Source organism: Scatophagus argus, chromosome 19 (assembly GCF_020382885.2).
Source record: "Scatophagus argus isolate fScaArg1 chromosome 19, fScaArg1.pri, whole genome shotgun sequence".
Taxonomy (NCBI): domain Eukaryota; kingdom Metazoa; phylum Chordata; class Actinopteri; family Scatophagidae; genus Scatophagus; species Scatophagus argus.
In genome coordinates, this window is record NC_058511.1 from 9,262,074 (window position 1) to 9,280,009 (window position 17,936).

Consider the following 17,936-nt stretch of genomic DNA (forward strand, 5'->3'; position numbering starts at 1 on the left):
TCTTCATGCTGGAAGACAATTTATAGGATAACACAGGGGTGTAAAATAAATCACAGCTCTGCTAGGCAAAATCATATTTCACATTTTTATTTTTCATTCATTTTTTCCGATGTTTTCTTGTGCAATGCTTGATGTTCTACCTCTACAAGCCTCTACAGCATGTTTTTAAATGACTGAAGGTTATGAGGGAAAAAGTCCGTGCTCGGTGACCGACACGTGAAGTGAAATGTGTGACGAGGGCTCACAAGCAGCTTTGTTGCAAGGGGCCATGGGGCGACGGGTACTTTGAAGCTCTCGTAGCCTTACAGCCATGCGTGTGGGATCGAACGCTCTAGACACCGCCAATCACTGCCAGTTCCTCCTCACGTGGGGCCGTACGATAAAACACTTGTGAGCTGTAGGTCTGTTCAACATGAGCAGCAGTCACAGCCACGGTGACTATTCTTGAGTTTAGCTTACTGTTTTAAAGGTCTGATGGGAATAAAAAGAATCATCTGTGCAGGAAAGAGTACAGTTAAATATGACAACAAACACAAAATAAGATGAAACTGGTCAAGTGCAGTTCAAAGGGGAAGCGAACAAAACGAGAAAATGAACACCTCTCTCTCCGCTCAGGGCTCCCATGTACATGGAGCATTTGGACGGGCCCTTCTCGCTGGCGGCGCTGCCCTACAGCCAGATGAATGAGCTGCTGAACCGTACCGGGGACAGAATGTATTCACGGCCCAACGACCCTCCGCCGCCTCCACCTCCCATGCACCCATTGGGAGAGATCAAGCCACCCTCTGTGATCAGGTGGGACAGGAGTAACGTTTATGTCCCCCGTTTTAATCATAATTCACCCATATTTGCTTAACAGGAAGTTGCTGTAGCTCCGATTTCCTTAAGTTGGGAATCAGAGCTACAGCCGAAACTTGTGTCTGATTCAAAGGCAGGACGTATCCCATGCCTTCGTCTTTTAGTTCTTCTTTTTCTTATCTCCTTTTGTTTTCTCTCTTATGGATCAGTTGGTTATAGTGAGAAGCATTCCGTTTCTTCTTATTATTTTTTTTTTAAGGAGTATTTATTTAGTTAGAGAGGACGAGAGGTTTTTTTTGCTCAGCTGAAAAATCTCACAAAAGAAGGGATGGGTGGAGTGCTAAATGGATGGATAGATGGAGGGTTTTGTGGTGCAAAGGAGAAGAAGAAAAAGGCTCAGAGAAGGGCAGGATCAATAAAATGTTAAGGCCACTGAGCGTATTAAAGGTTGTTTTTCTGCTGCACACTTTTGCCGCATCTGTCACTGTATGAAGGGATGGAGAGATCAGAGGGAATGATTAAGGCTGCCCCTGCAGCGTCAGAGATGTACTGTATCTCACTGATTTTTTGCAGAAGTCCTTGCAGCTATCTCCCTTTGCTCACAAACTCTGTCTGTTCCCATGTTTCTCTCCCGTTTTTATTTGCTTCTACTTTTCAGTCTCTTGCTGACCTTTGCTGCTGGTCTGCTTATCGTCATGTTCCATGTCTCATTTTCTCACTTTACCCCCCCCCCCCCTCTCTGCACATGTGATGAAGCACATTAAGCAGACATTGGCACAAATGCAGCCTTAAGTTGACTTAGGAGAAATACTCCACGTTATTTACCTCCCCCTTTCTTTCTCTCGCTTTGCTTTTTGTCGATTTGTCTCGGCGGGGAGAAAATTGATTGTGAATATGTTGGTCTTTGTGTCGTACTGTCCTAGTTAGTAGCTCCATCCACCCACACTGCCTCAGCATCAGCATCAGTTAATGGTCAATACCGATAACATAGCTGATGTCTTGATGGCTACACACATGCTAAAAGACTGAGGGTATAGCTGCATGCATCAGGCAAAATGCGACAGGTTCTCCAACTGATGATCCACTCCAGATGACAGGGTATACAAGTGTAGTTTATACAAGTATAAACAGGGAAAAATGATGACACATTTGTTCTATCGTTGATTTAAACTTGTCGTCTCCCTTTTCAGCTCTGTTTTATCTTGTCATGACCTCCTTTTTGTACTTTCTCTCTCTATTCGTCCCTACAGCTCCAGTTCGGGTTTTTCCGACAGCAGACCCCAGTCTCCAGCCCGGACAGCAGGCCTCAACTCCAACACTCCTCCTCCACCGCCTCCCCCCGTCCCTCCTCCACCTCCCCCCTTACCCGCCACAGGCATGCGGGGCACCCCTCCTCCTCCAATTCCTCCCCTACCGATCCAGCAGCAGCTCCCAGTCATCCCGCCTGCCCCTGCTCCTCTCCAGATTGCCCCGGGGGTGCTCCACCCGGCTCCTCCGCCTGTGGCACCTCCCCTCCACTCCTCCTCCCCGGCCAGACTCCAACAGGTCCTGGACAGGGGCCAACCCTTGGGTTCTGGGACCCAGTCGGACGGCACCATCCTGCCTCCTCCCCCGCCGCCCCCTCCTCTGCCCCTTCCCGGGGCACGGAGCTCCTCGCCCTGTCCATCTGGCCCGCCTCCTGTGCCGGCCTTCCCCTCAGCAGGAGCCATGGCCTCTCCGCCGCCCCACGCCATCCACGATATGGGGACCAAGAGGCACCATCCAACCAATCTGCCACCCATCAGCGATGCACGCAGTGTCTTGTTGGAAGCCATCAGAAAAGGTGTGAAAACTTTCCCAGCTATCAGAGAAGAGATGAACTTATTCTCTGGATGTAAAGCGCATGTTCATAGTTGCCACATTTTCGTTAAGAAATTTTTAAAAATTGTCAATTAATTTTCTAAAGTTAAAAATTCTAAACAAAAATGCTACAACAAAAAAAAACACTCAAATCTGTTTATTTGCTGGTGATTTTCTTAATTGTCTGTGACAGTAAATTCACTATTCACTATCTTTGGATTTTGGACTGCTGGTCAGACAAAGCAAGCAGTTTTGAAGACCTCACATTACAACATCACAAACTGAGGTCTTTACTTCTTCCCACTCCAGGCATTCAGCTGCGGAAGGTGGAGGAGCAGCGAGAGCAAGAGGCTAAGCACGAGCGTGTCGGCAACGATGTGGCCACCATCCTGTCACGCCGCATTGCTGTGGAGTACTCCGACTCCGAGGACGAGTCCGAGTTCGATGAAGGAGACTGGATGGAGTGATGACCATCGGAGGGACAGCAGCATCAGCTGCAGAGGACAAACATGTTCAGGTGACCCCCCTCTTCCTCCCTCACATTCCTCATCACGCCATCAGAGAGTCCTTTCCACTCTGGAGAGAAGCGAAACGTCGTTGTTGCCCACTTCTCCTCGGTGGAGCTTTTTTATTTTGTCATATCTCTGTCTCGTTGTAGTGCGGAGGAGAATCTCCACATCGTCCTCGTCTGTCTCTCTAGTGTCTCCCAGAGAAGTTCTTGCATTCATTCTTTTCTGCACTACCACATCACCTTGTTTCTGCAGGATTTCTTGTGATGAAATCCCCCATGTTTACTATTGTTATACATGAAAATAACTTTTTTGAAGAACCACTTGTTTTTGTTGCTTAAATGTGCGTTGATGTAAAAAAAAAAAAAAAAAAAATAGAAAAGGAAGAAAAATGAAGGCATGTTACATTTATCCTTAGTTTTCCGGCACCGCTTTGCCACCTGGTGGCTGAAGACGGCATTGAACAAATTCCACTTTATTTTAGCGTCTTTTATTTACCTTTTTTTGATGAAACATTAGCGATTTTAACGGGCCAATAGTCACTGATACTGACGACTACATGAACAGTCACTCAGTATGAACACCAGCTGGGTTTCTTTTTTGTTTTCTCTCTTGTTATCAGGACTTTGTCACTTAGACCGAGCAAAAGATTGTGTAGGTATGGTTATGTGATCATTGCTGTATGGTTGAAAATGATGAAGGGCAAGCATATGGCTGCTTTGGCTCCGCGTGTGCATATCCATCCACTTACATCTACCTTTAACCCCAGGGAAACGTATGCCAAGAGATTGATTTTTCTTGTCGGTTGAGGTTCTGAAGAGCCATGTACGCTCATGTTGACATCAGGCAATGTCAAAGAGAAACACAAAGCCATTGGGTTTTAGTATACCGAGCTCCCACCCTTTTCTCAAGTTTGTTACCGTAGAAATTGACACTGGAAGTGATTCTGTAGACGTACATCAGACTTCCTGCCTCTCTTATTGTCCCTGAGGAATACTCAGTGTGCAAAGGGAAACTTTTTGAGAAGGTACCCATGACAATGAGGGTTTGACCACCACCAGGTACAAACCATTCAACGCCACTGAAGGCAGCTTTTTTTTCCCTCAGATCCTCCTTTACCGACTGTGTACCTGCCCGCTAACGAGAAGCCTTACCTCGTTTTCGTCCCACAGCAGCAACCGATATTCAAAAGAATACACTTTGTGTGATGTTGCCTTTTCAGGCCTGAAAGGGAAGGATTCATTCTGCCTTGTTTTGGCTCATTTCAGAGAAAATGTCTGCCATCCTTTTCCGTTTGTTCTTTCTTCTACTTGCCTTATTGTTCGTACAAAACGTATCGTTGAGTTGATGAATGTATTGTGCTGTTACTACTTACTTGCCTGCGCTTGTATGGATTTGCTGTTTCTATGTTTGGGGGGAAAAAGGGATGGAGGGACAGACACCCTGGTTTAAAAAAGAAAAAGATTAGATCAATACTGTATACCATGTAACTTATGTAACTGTTGACTGTAACAGTTTGCTTGAATTAATAAAAACCTAATGTTATGTTTCAGCCCTAATTGTTGGGTTTGTTGTTGTTTAGCAGAGTTTGTCTCGTGTTCCCAGCTGAGATCTGTTCTTCCTGTGTGAATAACTGAATAACGAGTCATTAAACTCCAACCAGCTCAAGTACATTTTAAGCCATCTTTGAAAAATCCAGGCTTATGTCAAATCAAGCTCAGTCACTTATCCACATAAGGAGAACAAGACCCTGGGTTGTATGGAAGGGGCCCCCAGATGATCCACATCTGGACTTGTGGAAGACAAGAAGCATCCTGACATCTCAGAAAGTGTCTCAGATTCTATTTGTCAGGTTTATTTTAAGACTGAAACTTTAAATCAACAGTTCGGTTTCGTGTGCCATCACACTTTCACTCTCACCTCCCTCCATTCCCAATTCTGTTTTGTCTCACTCTCACTTCGACTTTTTTTCCCCCACTCCTCTCATTCTCATCTTCTCACTTCTCTTTTCTTCCGTCGTCCCACTGAACAGGAGGATGCTCCTGGTTTATTATCTTGTCACTCTGGTTGTAATCTTATTTTTTTTTCCCCTCCCGTCACTCCTTATCCTCGAAGCCAGCAGTTTCAAAAACGCTTTGGGCATTTCAACTTTCGTGTCACGGTGGCACATGACATCTGCGTCTCAAAAACATGTCAGCTTTGGGTCTGCGTGGATTATATAACTTCAATACGATATTGTGCAGAGTTCTCATCGCAGTCTGCAGTAGGAGGAGGCTTATTAAAAGTGTGAGTGTGTGTGTTTGTGTCTAAGGGGAGCTGATGAAAAAGAGATTTAATTACCAGATACAATGTGTTATTCTGTTCATGCTTGGGAGACATCCAACTGTGTATTTTACCTTGGAGGAAATTGTCTGATTTGTTTTCTTCCAACATTAAACTCTAGTCAACAGTCCTGAAATGCCTTTTGCAAATAGTCATCTGGTGTGCTCATGTTGATGAGTTCTGCCACACTGGACAATACGTTTTACAGCTCCCTACTTGAGTTATGATTGTGCAGAATGTTTCGCCTGCCTGCATCTCCACATAATGTAGTGTAAAATTAAAGCTAAATACAATACTATGCAGCCCTAATGCTAAAGACTTGCTGCTCTGTAATCTACACAGGGGCAGATGGATTACTTGGAGCAATTTCCTACAATGGAAGAAGTTTGTATAGAAAGTCTTTTGTGAGAAATAACCTGCATTTATTTTTGAAGAGGGAGAGTGTAAAGTGGTCTGCACAATGTATTCAAACACTGTTTTAATTGCCTAATGACAGTAAGTTTCCAGTACATTTTTTTTTCCTAGAACTGAATGATACAGAAAGACATGCACATCTGCATGTATCATCTGTTTATTTTAAAGTTGTACTGACAACGGTTTTCTGCTGACACTACTCTATCAAGGCATTTGAAAGATGGTGATTGCAGATACAGGATACATCACAATGTGTATAAATACTGTATAGACGTAGCTGCACCCAAAGCACTACAAAAAGAGAAGGCATGGTATGAGCAGCAAGCACTGAAATGCATTTACAGCAGAAATCTGAGAGCCTGATGAGGACTGCTGACCACTGGCATCATCTACAGCTTAATGAAAGTGGAGATAAAAAATAAAAAGGGAACATGATGCTAAAGTAATCCGAGTTACTATCTTCATTGTCATTCATAACTACTCGTTAACTGCCAGTTATTTACTCACCAGCAATGTGATTAACGGTACACAGAAACATTTACTTACAGCCATAAATACATTGAACACTGTCAAAAGCTATTTTAACACAAAAATATATAAACAGTGCGGGCTAAAATCAGTCTGTTTCCTAGTTAAATTAACTACTAAGAGTAAGAAACAGGATTTCACACTATCACTGTTATTCTTGTAGTCTAAAAAAACAGGATTATTGGTGATTGTACAAATGAGCATGCAGCACCTAGTAACCCATCGATCAAACAGGCTAACTGCAGTAAGATATTGTCAGACTGTTTAAGGCTGTGAACTTTAAACCGTTACTCTTTTAAAAAATAATTTAAAAAAAAAAGAACCCATGGGAATATCAAACAAACATATGACTGATAAAAGGATCCATGTATCATCACAGCATCTGCAGAGGACCAAACCTCTTTTTTCTGTCTTGTCACTTAACTTTGAGGGTGTTGTGCTTTCTTCGTGGTAGCTCCTTCTGGACCTGACGGGCCCGCATGCCCAGGCCCAGAGACTGCAGGGACTCTGTGATGAAGCGCTGTGTCGGAGAGACACACAGCATCAGCAGCAGCTTGGCGTCGCCACCTGGTGGACAAAACGGAGGGCAACAAGAGACTGAGCTGTTAAAAAATACCAAGATTTGATTTAATCTTTTCTTAATTTTTGGGATTGGACAAATATATTTTCCAAGTATTTTGAGTGATTCAGAGTTTGGGTATTTTGATATTAATTAGCGCAATCTCTCAGTCTGTTGAAGAGATTTCGGCATTGAAAATGAGTCTTTCCCAGGGGGAAGCAGACCCAGGATGTATGAGTCATAGGTCATATTGAAAAGAAAAAAACAAAAGAAGGATGGCGTGTGTTTGTTTGTGTGTGTGAGTCACCTATGGCATCCTGTAGCAGATGAGTGAGTTTGCTGTTCCTGTAGGGGACGTGTGGTCTCTGCTCGGCCAGAGCTGAGAGGACATCAGACAGAGCGGAGAGACTGCGGTTTATGCAGGACACCTCCCACAGAGCTGCACCCGAAACTCCAGACATACCTGGGACACACATACAAATACACACACATAATCCGTGTGCCCTAAAGCTTATTGACCTGCTCACTGAACGGGCTTCGCTTTTACTGCGTGGGTTTGCGCTGTGCAGCTTTACGCGTGGATTAGTCATCTGGTATTTCATGGTTCATGACACAAGCTGTATATCAGCAGGTTTAAATCTGCACTAAGTGGCATATTCTGCTTAATGTAACATCAAGCTGTAACTGAAAAATGATCAAAATTAAATACCAAACACACACACAAATAGCCATGATATCATGTCTTCACACAATCTCGCCTGTCAGATTTATGATGCTTTATTGTGAAATAATGCAAAAGGAAAAAGGAAGAAGGTCATTTTAGTGGGTCCTGCTTGCTCTGAATTACTCACTCACTATTGCCTCTTAAAATTTAAGCATCACAGCAAAGACCCAGTTGACACTTGAGTATCTTCAGCATCCAAATTAGGCATATGCCCAAATTCCCATTTTGCAGGTTGGCTTGTTTGTTAAGACAGGTCTGTTTTCCAGTTTAAATATTGCCTGGTGCAATTTCAAACATTCAGGGACAGGTGGTTCCATGATGTCTATAAATTCAACTGCTTAAGCACCGAGGCCCTCTCACCGACACACTCGCTCCCTGCCAGGTCCACCAGCTGCAGCTTGGTCCTGAACAGACCCTGTGAGATGCTGGGCCTGGGGGAGGGACAAGGGGAATGGGAAGGGGAGGGACACGGGGAGGAGGCGGAGCTTGCAAACAGCTCGTCAGATGAGTAGCGGGCGGCGGGATTGGCACGGCGACAGCGGGGACTCCACCACTCCTTTTGGGTGGAGCACTGCATGGCCTTTTTGGCGCTCTGTAACCTGCGGGCTGAAGGAAGAAGGAGTTACGTCACAACGCAGGAAGCTGTGAAGGGTAGGTGTCATTTACGCCGACATGTGTGGGCCCGTGGGTATGAATGCATCTTACCCAGGGCCAGTGCGTTGGGGCTCTTGGAAGAAATGGTGAGGGTGACAATGAGGTGAGAGCGTGAAGAGTCGGTATGGACGAGGGTGGGACAGTGAGCCCTCAGCTTCAAAACACTGCTGATGACGTTCATCACCTCAGAGGCGTTACACACTGGCCTGCAAAGACATATGAAACACATGACAAGTAAAGGCCTATCTGATCTTATCTTACATACACCATTACATGGCATTCCTTAAAGCTGCTATAATTAAAACTGTTAAAATCAATCTATTTTTTTTTTTATTTAAACTCAATCAAATGACTACATGTGTGAAGGTATTACCTTTATGACAAACCCACAGTGACTTACAACCCGACTTTGCAGTCCCTCTCAGCTTCACTGGGTGCAGCATTATTAAAACTTTTTATTTTGGTTTTTCTCACCCATAACTTTTCTGCCTGGTTCACTCTCACGGCGTCCTTTTCAGGGAAAAATGTTCTACAGACCCAAATGTGTTAAAAAACAAAAAAAACCAAAAGACAAATGTTTGCTATGAATAACTTAACAGCTGAAAATAATGTGTTTACAGCTTGCTACCCAAAGTGGCCAAAAAAAAAACCATCTGTTAAAATTTAGGATGAAATAACTGAGATCCACTTGGGAGCAGAGGAACACTGCGACAAGCTGACAGATCTAAATATTACTGCCTGATAAGGTGGGTATAAATAACAGCTTCTCATTTACACATCCAGCAACATGGAGCAACATTAGCACTCACTGGTGCTTTTGGCCACCTTAAAAAGTCAGAACATCCAAACTTTCATCTCCTTCAGCTCCGTTTCTGGCACCAACTAAATTCTGAGGAAAATATCTGGCTATTCATCTTGTAAAACATGCAGTAACTTTGTCCATCTGCGGTGTGTTGCCGGGCAGGTAGCATACGGTAGGTTTATTTGAGTTTTTCGTGGTCTGTCGGCTGCGGCTGCCAAGCGGCGTTTTGGAGAGTGGAATTTGCTGGCTGTAAAACCAATACCAATTAAGTTAAAAGGGCTATAAAGCTCTATACATCTGAGGGGAAGAAGTTGGGTGTTAATTCTTTGTGGGTTCATTGCTGTTCCCACTACACATAATTTAATAAATTTTTTATATAAAAGTATGGATTAGGAGAGCTTTAAAATAACTGCTACTTCAAAAACTATTTCATGAATTGAGCAGTCTAGCTGCAAAACATCGTATTCCTTAACCTTCAACACAAAGTAAACACAGTCTGCACCCAGTCAGCTGTGGCTCTACTCACTTATATGTGAGGGAGGTGACCTGGCTGGCACCAGAGGAGGTGGTGATGACGTCCCGGCGCTGTCCAGCGGTGTTGCTGTGCTCATCTCTGGCCAGAAGGTCATACACCTCGTTGTTGTACACCTCCATCACTGACACTTCCACTGTGTGACTCTCCGCAGGCTTCTCGGAGATCAGCCTGCGCCTCACACACACACAGAGGAAACAGACAACCGCTGAGAGCTCAAAGTTCAAACTGGTTATAACCTATTTCAGCTCTCAGAGTACATTATAAATTGATGAACCAATTTTTTTTTTATTTTTGATGGATTATAGGACTGAATTAGAACCCAGTAAATTAAACTACTGTGGTTTTCAGCATAGCATTAAAACACTTCTGGCAGAGTTTAGTCATTGCAACACCAGAAACATCCAATAAAAAAAAAAGATTTTCTGTCTCACCGAAAGAGCTCAGCAGCAGCCTTGGGGATTATACCCCGCTGTGTCTCCTGCTGCGTCCCTGAGTGCCCCTCCAGCGCCTGGGATCCCATCATGGTGTGAGTCTTCCCGCTGCCTGTCTGCCCATACGCCATGATACACACATTATAGCTGCAGGGCAGAGAGGAGCCAGGCCATCGCGCAGGTTGCCGTTTAATGAACAGAGCTGAATGAATACTTTTTCAATGTGATGTTGTCCTTTGACGTGTCAATGTACGCTCACCCATCGAGCAGAGATGTGAGGAGCGGTTTCACTTCCTCAAACACTGCATCCTGGGAATCCTCTGGTCCGTGCACTCTGGAAGGAAGCAAAAACAGTGAGTAATCATTAAGAAGCTGAAAACTGAGTAGAATAATGCTTGTTGCGACATGTTAGCGTTTGATTTTACCTCTCAAACTCAAACATCTTGTTGTGCACTGGCATCCCTGTTTTTATGCAATTCACCATCACTGTGTCCTTTAAGCAACAAACCAGGAATAACAAAAAGAGTGTAGCGGCTACCGGCAATAATTTAGTAATTTAATTCATTCCAATTTTCAGTAAAACTCACATCACTGATTGCAGAGATCACTTCGTCTGATGTCGCAGGCCTGATAGAGGAAAGCATTGCATTGGATTAGATTTGGCTTTGGCTCAGTCATCCATACAGTATTTCATGTTGCTGGTGATGAATCATGTGTTGACCTACCCTGATCCAGAGGTGGGGAACTGGATGTGGTCAAAAGGTAGAACTGGTCGCACCCTGCAGTGAACCCTGATGTTCCCTCTCAACTCCTGCAGCAAAACCAAGAATGACAGCGAGGGTCAAAATCAGCTCCTGTGAGATATGCTGTAGGTCTCGTGGCATCAAACGTCTGTCCTCACCACCAGTGTGTTATGGAGCTCCTTCCTCCTCTGCCTCTCTGCCCTGCACCGCTCCTTCTCCTCCTCCAGAGAGCGCTCCAGAGCTGCAACGTGAGCTTGCAAGCCTGGGGCCGGGAGAGCAGAAAGAAAGTCGAGGGGAAACAGTCCAATAAAAAATGAAATGTGAGGAATTTCTATCATGGACTGAGGCATTAAGTGCCTTTTTTGACATCATTAAGCCATAGTTGTGTTCATCTTGAGACAAAAAAACACAGAAAAGGCTCCACCGTCTGCATCTACACTGCATTAAGACACCGGGTGCCACGGGGTCAGATTTATAGTCTATGAATGGCTGCCTCCTTCGAAGCCAGAAGCATCTGCTCCCTGGTGTAAATCTCTCAACTCAAACCAAGTCTTTAATCCTGGAGCACATTTGTACACACAGCTGGCACCAAACACCTCCATTCACACAGAACAGACAGGGGCGTTCAAAAACAGGTCGGACTGAACATTAAACAGAATATCGTGGAACGGTCAGGATCTTTCTGCCTTATTCGAAACATAAATTAGTCTAAATAATTCCACATAACAGTAACAAAACAGCTTTTAAGAGCCTTCAGAAAGACTGGAATAATAAACATTAGATGTAATTTAGTATAGAAGGACAGAAGGTTAACAAACAGGTGGCAGCTCTAGTAATCATAAAACATTTAAAAATATGAAGCAAAACAAATAAATAAATGATCAACCCCAAAAACAAATAATTCTGAGTGCAGAGTAGCAAATAAAATGTGACGTAAATGTAAGAAAAACATTCCAGTACTTCACATTACAATCCAGAGGGGTTGATACTAACAGGAAAGAAAGCAGTTTATATACAAGGTAGATGCCTTCCTCCTCAACTCTGTCATCAACAATAAAAGATCAAGAAAAGCCATTTTGTTTGGAGCAGCTTGCAGCATTATGTGCTCAGGCTTATGTTACAAGATCAGTTTTCACCAATCATCAGAGCCACAGTGATCAGCTGACCTGCGGGGCAGCACAAAACAGGACAGTCAACCTTGGACAACCTCGAAGGGCGGAGTGAGAGACGAGAAGGGAGGGACGGTGTGAGAGGATTACCAGCAAGCACACTGCAATCAACACACAACTTGCTTTATTCTTAATAGAGGTGAGAGGGAGAAAATGTGAGAGAGCGAAAAGTCAGTTTGGTTTATGAAACTATGCAGCATCTGAGTAGACTGAGTAGCACATGAAACCAATGTGTGTATTTGAAGCATAAAATAAAAAAGCTGATCCATTATTATCTTAATGTTACTGGTATCAGGCCCAAAAATCCTCTCAGGGAAAGTCAACTGTGCAGTGCAGTCCAGTCGCCCCCTCAGCAGCATCGGCTTAAAACAAAACAAAACCTAATACATGCAGCCAAACAGTGTCCTCTTATAGAACTGATCCGCTGGTTGGCCTTTAAAGTGGAAACTACCACAGTCAGTGTTTATGAATAAGTGCCTTAAGGTGCTGCAGGCTCACCCCAACTCACTGTAGCGAGGCTCCACCAGAATAGAGCCAACATTTGGATTTTCCAACCCCAAACAACTGCCAAAGCGGTACCAAAGAGTAAATCATTCCTTCTGCAACCACCCGAGCCGTGCTACTACATCTACGTTATGGTGCCACACACTCAGACACTTACTCTGAACCTCATCTCCGTGGTGACCGTTAAGAGAACAGCTGGCTTGTGTCACTTTTTCCAGTAGCTGCTTGCTCTGCTCCTCCAGCTCAGTGGCAAAACTCAAATACACGGCAAAAACTTCACTCAGGTCCTGCTTCACAGCCTGCCGCAAACACACACACACACACAAGGGGACAAATTAACTGTGGCTGAAAAGGGTTATACTACTTTGCTACGTCGGATGATCTCAACAAAGCAGATGTAAAGACAACTCACAACCTACCATGTGCAGGCACACACACACAAATAGATATTCACATTGTAGTGAGTCTGTACCTGGACCTCAAGAAGGAGTTTGGCAAGGGCTGACCGGGTTATCTTCTGTGCATCCGTTTGGAGCTGATGATTGTTCAGGGCCTTGGTCTCCTCTTCCTGTTCCCGACGGAGTTTTCCCACACACTGAAAAACATCAATATCCTTATTCTGCACCACAGTGCCACTTCGTTCTTACTTCTTCGTGCAGAGCTAAAGTGTGACTAGCAGCTGAAATAAGTTTTACACCACACATATCATGTGATGCTTTGTTGCAAGACTGACTTTCAACACATCGCACGTTTTGTGAGGCTGGTTTGTTTATCAGCTGATGAGTAGGTAAGAAAATAGTTCCCTAATAGGTGATTTGTTCCAGTGTGCCACACGACATGTAAAATGTTGACAGCAGACAACAAATTCCGCCCCCCCAAAAAAACAAAACAAATGTTTGTGTCTCATACAGACATAATGGTCAATGGGTCAGTCTACAAAAAACTAACCCTAACCCAAAATATGGGAAATAAAGCATGCAGGTGAAATAAGTAAACATCTGCTGTCTGTTAAGCATCTTTACCAGACAATATCAACCACCTGTTTGATGCATGGGTCCCACTCGGGCTTAGACGACCTCCACTGTCACCAGAATATTAGAAATCACACAGCTATAATTAGCAAATAAGGAGTCGGTCTCTTGGATACACATGAGATTAAATCACATCCAGATCAGTCACACCGGTGTTAAAAAACAACAACAAAAACCTGTTGACTTCAAGCCAAGTGTCTCCAATATACACAAACACAAAGGTGGGAGACACTTGGCACAAAAAGTATTTAAATAAACTGTCATTCATGCAAAAGCCTTCCTGAACAAATCAGATTAATTAAATGTGGAGTCGTGTTCATCCAGGACAGAAATAAAATATAATAATCAGGAAGGCCCAGGTTTAAGACTGTAAGTAATGAATGGCAGAAATCCTCTTACCTCAGCAAGTCTTAAATGAAGAATAGCATTCTCGGTCTCAAGTTCCAGTATTCGCTCCTCTTTACTCTGAAAACAAAGGACATTACAAACAGTCTGGGTATTAAATGTTTGTGTATTTACTTTTTGGAACGGAAAAGACTCTGAACACATCTAATAAACACCTGGCATTCAGTAAAACGCTTAACTTACTCTCAATTTGTGCTCCAGCAGGTGTACCTGGTGCGCAAATATTTGGTCCCGGTTTATAAAGAGAGGCATTTTCACTTCAAAGAAGAAAGAAAAACAGCCAGTGTAGTCGAGAATGGACGGCAAGGTCCCTTCCCTTCTCAACTGATCAAGTCGTGTCCTCCCAGGTCATATAATCCGATTTAAACAAGGGTCAACAACAGCTCCGTCAACGCTGCTGAGCGGTCTGCCTCTCCCAGTGTGGGACCAAACGGACGCTCACATACCTATAGCATATTAGCCACTTTTTTATATACAGTGTTAGCTTGACTGTATGATTACTCTGTAACTTCTGAAAGCATATAGTCTGAAAGTGTTCGGTATTCGCAGATAAAAGTGTCACTTCAGTTTAGCCACAGGCCGACCGTGTTCTCTCCAGCATACAGGTGTTGTTAATTAATTCGAAGTGTAATGTTACACCAATAGGGGGCAGTAGAGCTTCTGAGGAGTGATATGCCGAAAGGAAGAACTACAACACAAAGAAGAAGAAAAACAACTTCCGCATTGTCATAGTTTATGCATCTCAGCCTGGCTGGCAAAACTAAGTTGTGGTGACACAAAATGGCTAAATTAAAGGACAAAAGACGAGAGAAAATCAGTGTCGCCACCGAGGTAAGGCCTCAAAGCGCTGCATTTAGTTAGCAAGCTATCTAGCTAGTAGGATAAGCTTTTAGCTTGCGCTTCCTGCTGCTTCTTAAAATTACCATGAACCTAGCTAACTTTCAACTTACACGAGTTTCATTCACTGTTCATTCCCGTTATATCTCACCTGTAAATATTGTAGATTGACCGTTTGGAGGAGAGACGGGAGCGTTGCCAAAATAACCTGGAGAGGGCAGATTTCAGGAGAAGAAAAGAGAAGCTCTCTGACAAGGAAAGGTGAGGATGATGATGGAGACTGGGACAGTTAAAAAGATCACTTTGTATAAGCACCTCATTAGTGGTTGTCTGCTTTCAAGGATAAAACTTAATGACTGATCTTCTCACTCACTGTGGCTTGTTCACAGAGTAAATACACTCCTGATGATGGTGCTTGTCCTTTTTTCATCCTCTCTGCTCCACAGACAGGAACTCGAAGACGAAATTTCAATAATCAATGAGAGGGTGCAAAAGTTAGGTGAGTTGATGCCCATGAAAAACTTCTTCATTCTGTACAAATCACTGTGGGAGTATACAAGATTGTATTTATTAGAGTACACAGATCATGTCCTCACGCTTCAGAAAGAGACAATGAACTGAAATTCCTCCCAAAGACCAAACCACCACCTGGTATGAATGTGTTGCATTGGTGTGTATTAATGGGCAAATGCATGGCAAAAATGTCAAGTGCTTTGTCCTTCTAAGAAAAGCAGTCCATTTGTTGTTTATTGTATATGTCCACCTAGATACAGTTTAGATAAACAACATTAAAGGAAGTGACCTAAGTCACTGAAAGGCCATGAAAGTTTCTGTCAACACCATGACAGCAACCCGTGTTTAATGTCATTGTAGCCCCTTATTGAATTTCCCTCGGGATCAATATCTATTTGTCTATTCATTTAGTCTGCCCCCTGCCTTACATTTTGCAGGTTTTGTTCCTTCATGAACTTTCAAATCTAGTGAGGTTTAATGTTGCCTGCCACAAATTTGTGCCTTCACACCAGCTCTGTTTTTTTCTTGTTTTTTTCCAGACAAGGAACTGCAGACGTTAAGAGGAGAGAATCGGAAGAACATGCTGCTATCTGTCGCTCTCCTGGTTGTCAGCGCCATCTTCTACTATATCTTTTTTTACAGTGAAGAGGACTCGTGACACCACCTGATGTCTTACAGGGATCTCCCGTAATGCTCTTAAAAGAAACCACCTCAAGATAATGTTGTCTTTAGATAAAAAAATACGAGGACTGTGGGGTTTTAATTCAATGGGAAAGCGATATGAGCTGTGCTTATGAAATATCTAAATTCTGCCTCTAGAGGGCGTCCTTGTTATTTTTTTTGAAGTCCTCTGGTCATCATGTTAGGTTAATCCTGCACATCCAGAACACCACCACAGCTTTTAAAGCATGTTTAAACCTTAAATTGTGGCCTTTTAAAAAATCTCTGTCAGCATATCTACAAATATATTCCTCTGTACTCTGTTAAAGGTTCTTTTTTCCTCACTTTCAGAAGCTTTTTGCAAGCCTGTGTATCATTTTGTAAGTACAGTCTTTGATGTGAACAGACTAAGATTTTAGATTGTGCGTCAGGGTGTGTGACTTCCTTGTTGGTCATCCCCTGATAATCCCAATCCACAAACTGGTCTGGATGTCTGTATACTACATGTGGCACAGGGTGGTATCACCTGCTACTCAGTAGATTGTGTAACACATAAGAGATTGTATCAAGACAAAGTGAGTGAGCATCTTTTGTCTTTTCACCAACATGTACACAGTCACAGTTTTTATTTTCATTGAAATAACTGATTAAATATAGTTTGAGTTTACTTTATGACATGCATATTGAAGAGATGCTTCATCAAATGGTGCCTAATTAGGTCTGATTTTGTGTTTTTAGTCTGAATGGTTCTGGCCTTTCAATTTTCCAGTGAAAGCTAAGAAGATGCCAGATGTGTTCATAAATGTGTTTTTTTAATACAAATGTGAAAAATAAGTGTATGAGAATTGGGTTTAACTGTATATATATATATATATATTAAATTCTTTATATAATTGGAAGCTTGTGTGTAAGCCCTACATTAGTTATCTGCAGTACATTAGTATTAAAAAAACTTTTTTTTAGAGTTTTGCATGACGAAATTTTAACAGAAGCCCAAATCTATGGTAACTGCATGTGTTGTTTTTGGATATAATTTGGGATTCTTCTTAAAACACCAAGCCACTAAATAATAGAAGATTTAACAGGTTAAGGTAACAGACTAGTCAGCGGATCAGAGGTTGTGTTCTGATAAGGAGGTTATGTGTTTGATAAGAGTCTTAAGGCCAAAAAAAAAGTGCCATGCCTGATATTGATTCTCACTGCTTTGTCTATAATGACTCTCTTAATGACCCAAGACTTAGAATCACTTGAGCCTGCCTTCTCTTCATTGGCCATGTTCCAATTCAGGGCTGAAATCGATTCACTCAAAGATACAGCGGTGTTGCGTTCATAAAACACCTGGTAAAACTGTGTCACACAGTTACAGGCAGAATATGGGACTTGCATATCCCATCATGTATTATTATTATTATTATTCTGTCCCAAGAAACATTTACTTGACTGCTCTGTCACCTAAACCAACAAACTAAACTACCACAGACAAACCACAAGCTGCAGCCCCAGGACCAGAACTGGCTCACGGACCCGTGGACCATCTCAAGCTGGCCTGATAATTTAATATATATTGCTGTGAAATGGGCCATGCTGCAAAAGAGAAAACTTTTACTTTGGTACTTGAAGTGTATTTTTCTGCTAATACTTGTGCCTTTACTGAAGTAAATTTTAATTAGAACCGAGTATTTGTACCGTGGTATTGCTATTTTCACTTAAGGAAAGATCTGACTATTATTCCAACACTGTTAATTATATTCCGTAATTATCTTCTTGTCAACAAATCCTCTGAAAACAACACAACCAGCAGTGTGTTATGTGTATGTCGGACTACTTTCAGCTATGGATGAATACACATTTGGCCCATTAGTGGTGAGTAAACTACAGTGAATAAAGTACAGTGCCCTTGTTCATCATAATAAAGGTAAATGACACCGAGTGCAACCCTGCAACAAAAGCACATCAGTG

The 17,936-nt window shown here is 42.9% G+C and overlaps 3 protein-coding genes across 7 annotated transcripts in view; 2 read left to right on the top strand and 1 right to left on the bottom strand.

Moving 5' to 3' along the window:
- wasf1 (WASP family member 1) overlaps positions 1–4,705 on the top strand; it is a 55,715-nt gene extending 51,010 nt beyond the window's left edge. For 3 of the 4 annotated variants that reach the window (XM_046373894.1, XM_046373895.1, XM_046373896.1), the window contains 3 exons: positions 616–795; positions 2,049–2,620; positions 2,947–4,705. In XM_046373894.1, the coding sequence (XP_046229850.1) occupies positions 616–795; positions 2,049–2,620; positions 2,947–3,104 (910 nt within the window). In that variant the 3' untranslated portion in view covers positions 3,105–4,705. The remainder of the gene's footprint in view (positions 1–615; positions 796–2,048; positions 2,621–2,946) is intronic. The other variant, XR_006841708.1, reaches the window with a different exon arrangement.
- Positions 4,706–5,868: 1,163 nt separating this feature from the next.
- On the bottom strand, positions 5,869–14,613 carry kif25 (kinesin family member 25). Of its 2 annotated transcripts, XM_046373643.1 has the most exons (16): positions 14,151–14,613; positions 13,962–14,027; positions 13,004–13,126; positions 12,689–12,830; positions 11,017–11,120; positions 10,841–10,926; positions 10,703–10,742; positions 10,541–10,608; positions 10,375–10,449; positions 10,116–10,262; positions 9,676–9,852; positions 8,399–8,553; positions 8,054–8,299; positions 7,277–7,432; positions 6,835–6,977; positions 5,869–6,173 (listed from the first exon to the last, which is right to left on the bottom strand). In XM_046373643.1, exons 1-16 carry the CDS (start codon positions 14,217–14,219, stop codon positions 6,087–6,089), a joined length of 1,884 nt encoding a protein of 627 aa, XP_046229599.1. In that variant the 5' UTR covers positions 14,220–14,613; the 3' UTR covers positions 5,869–6,086. The 2 variants fall into 2 exon arrangements, with proteins under 2 accessions (XP_046229599.1, XP_046229600.1); XM_046373644.1 differs by lacking the exons at positions 13,004–13,126; positions 13,962–14,027; positions 14,151–14,613 and adding an exon at positions 11,296–11,454 and having other exon boundaries at positions 12,689–12,824.
- On the top strand, positions 14,613–16,870 carry ccdc167 (coiled-coil domain containing 167). The gene is made up of 4 exons (XM_046373645.1): positions 14,613–14,798; positions 14,971–15,065; positions 15,251–15,303; positions 15,857–16,870. The coding sequence occupies exons 1-4, from the start codon at positions 14,748–14,750 to the stop codon at positions 15,973–15,975; spliced, it is 318 nt and encodes a 105-aa protein (XP_046229601.1). The 5' UTR covers positions 14,613–14,747; the 3' UTR covers positions 15,976–16,870.
- The last annotated feature ends 1,066 nt before the right edge of the window (positions 16,871–17,936 follow it).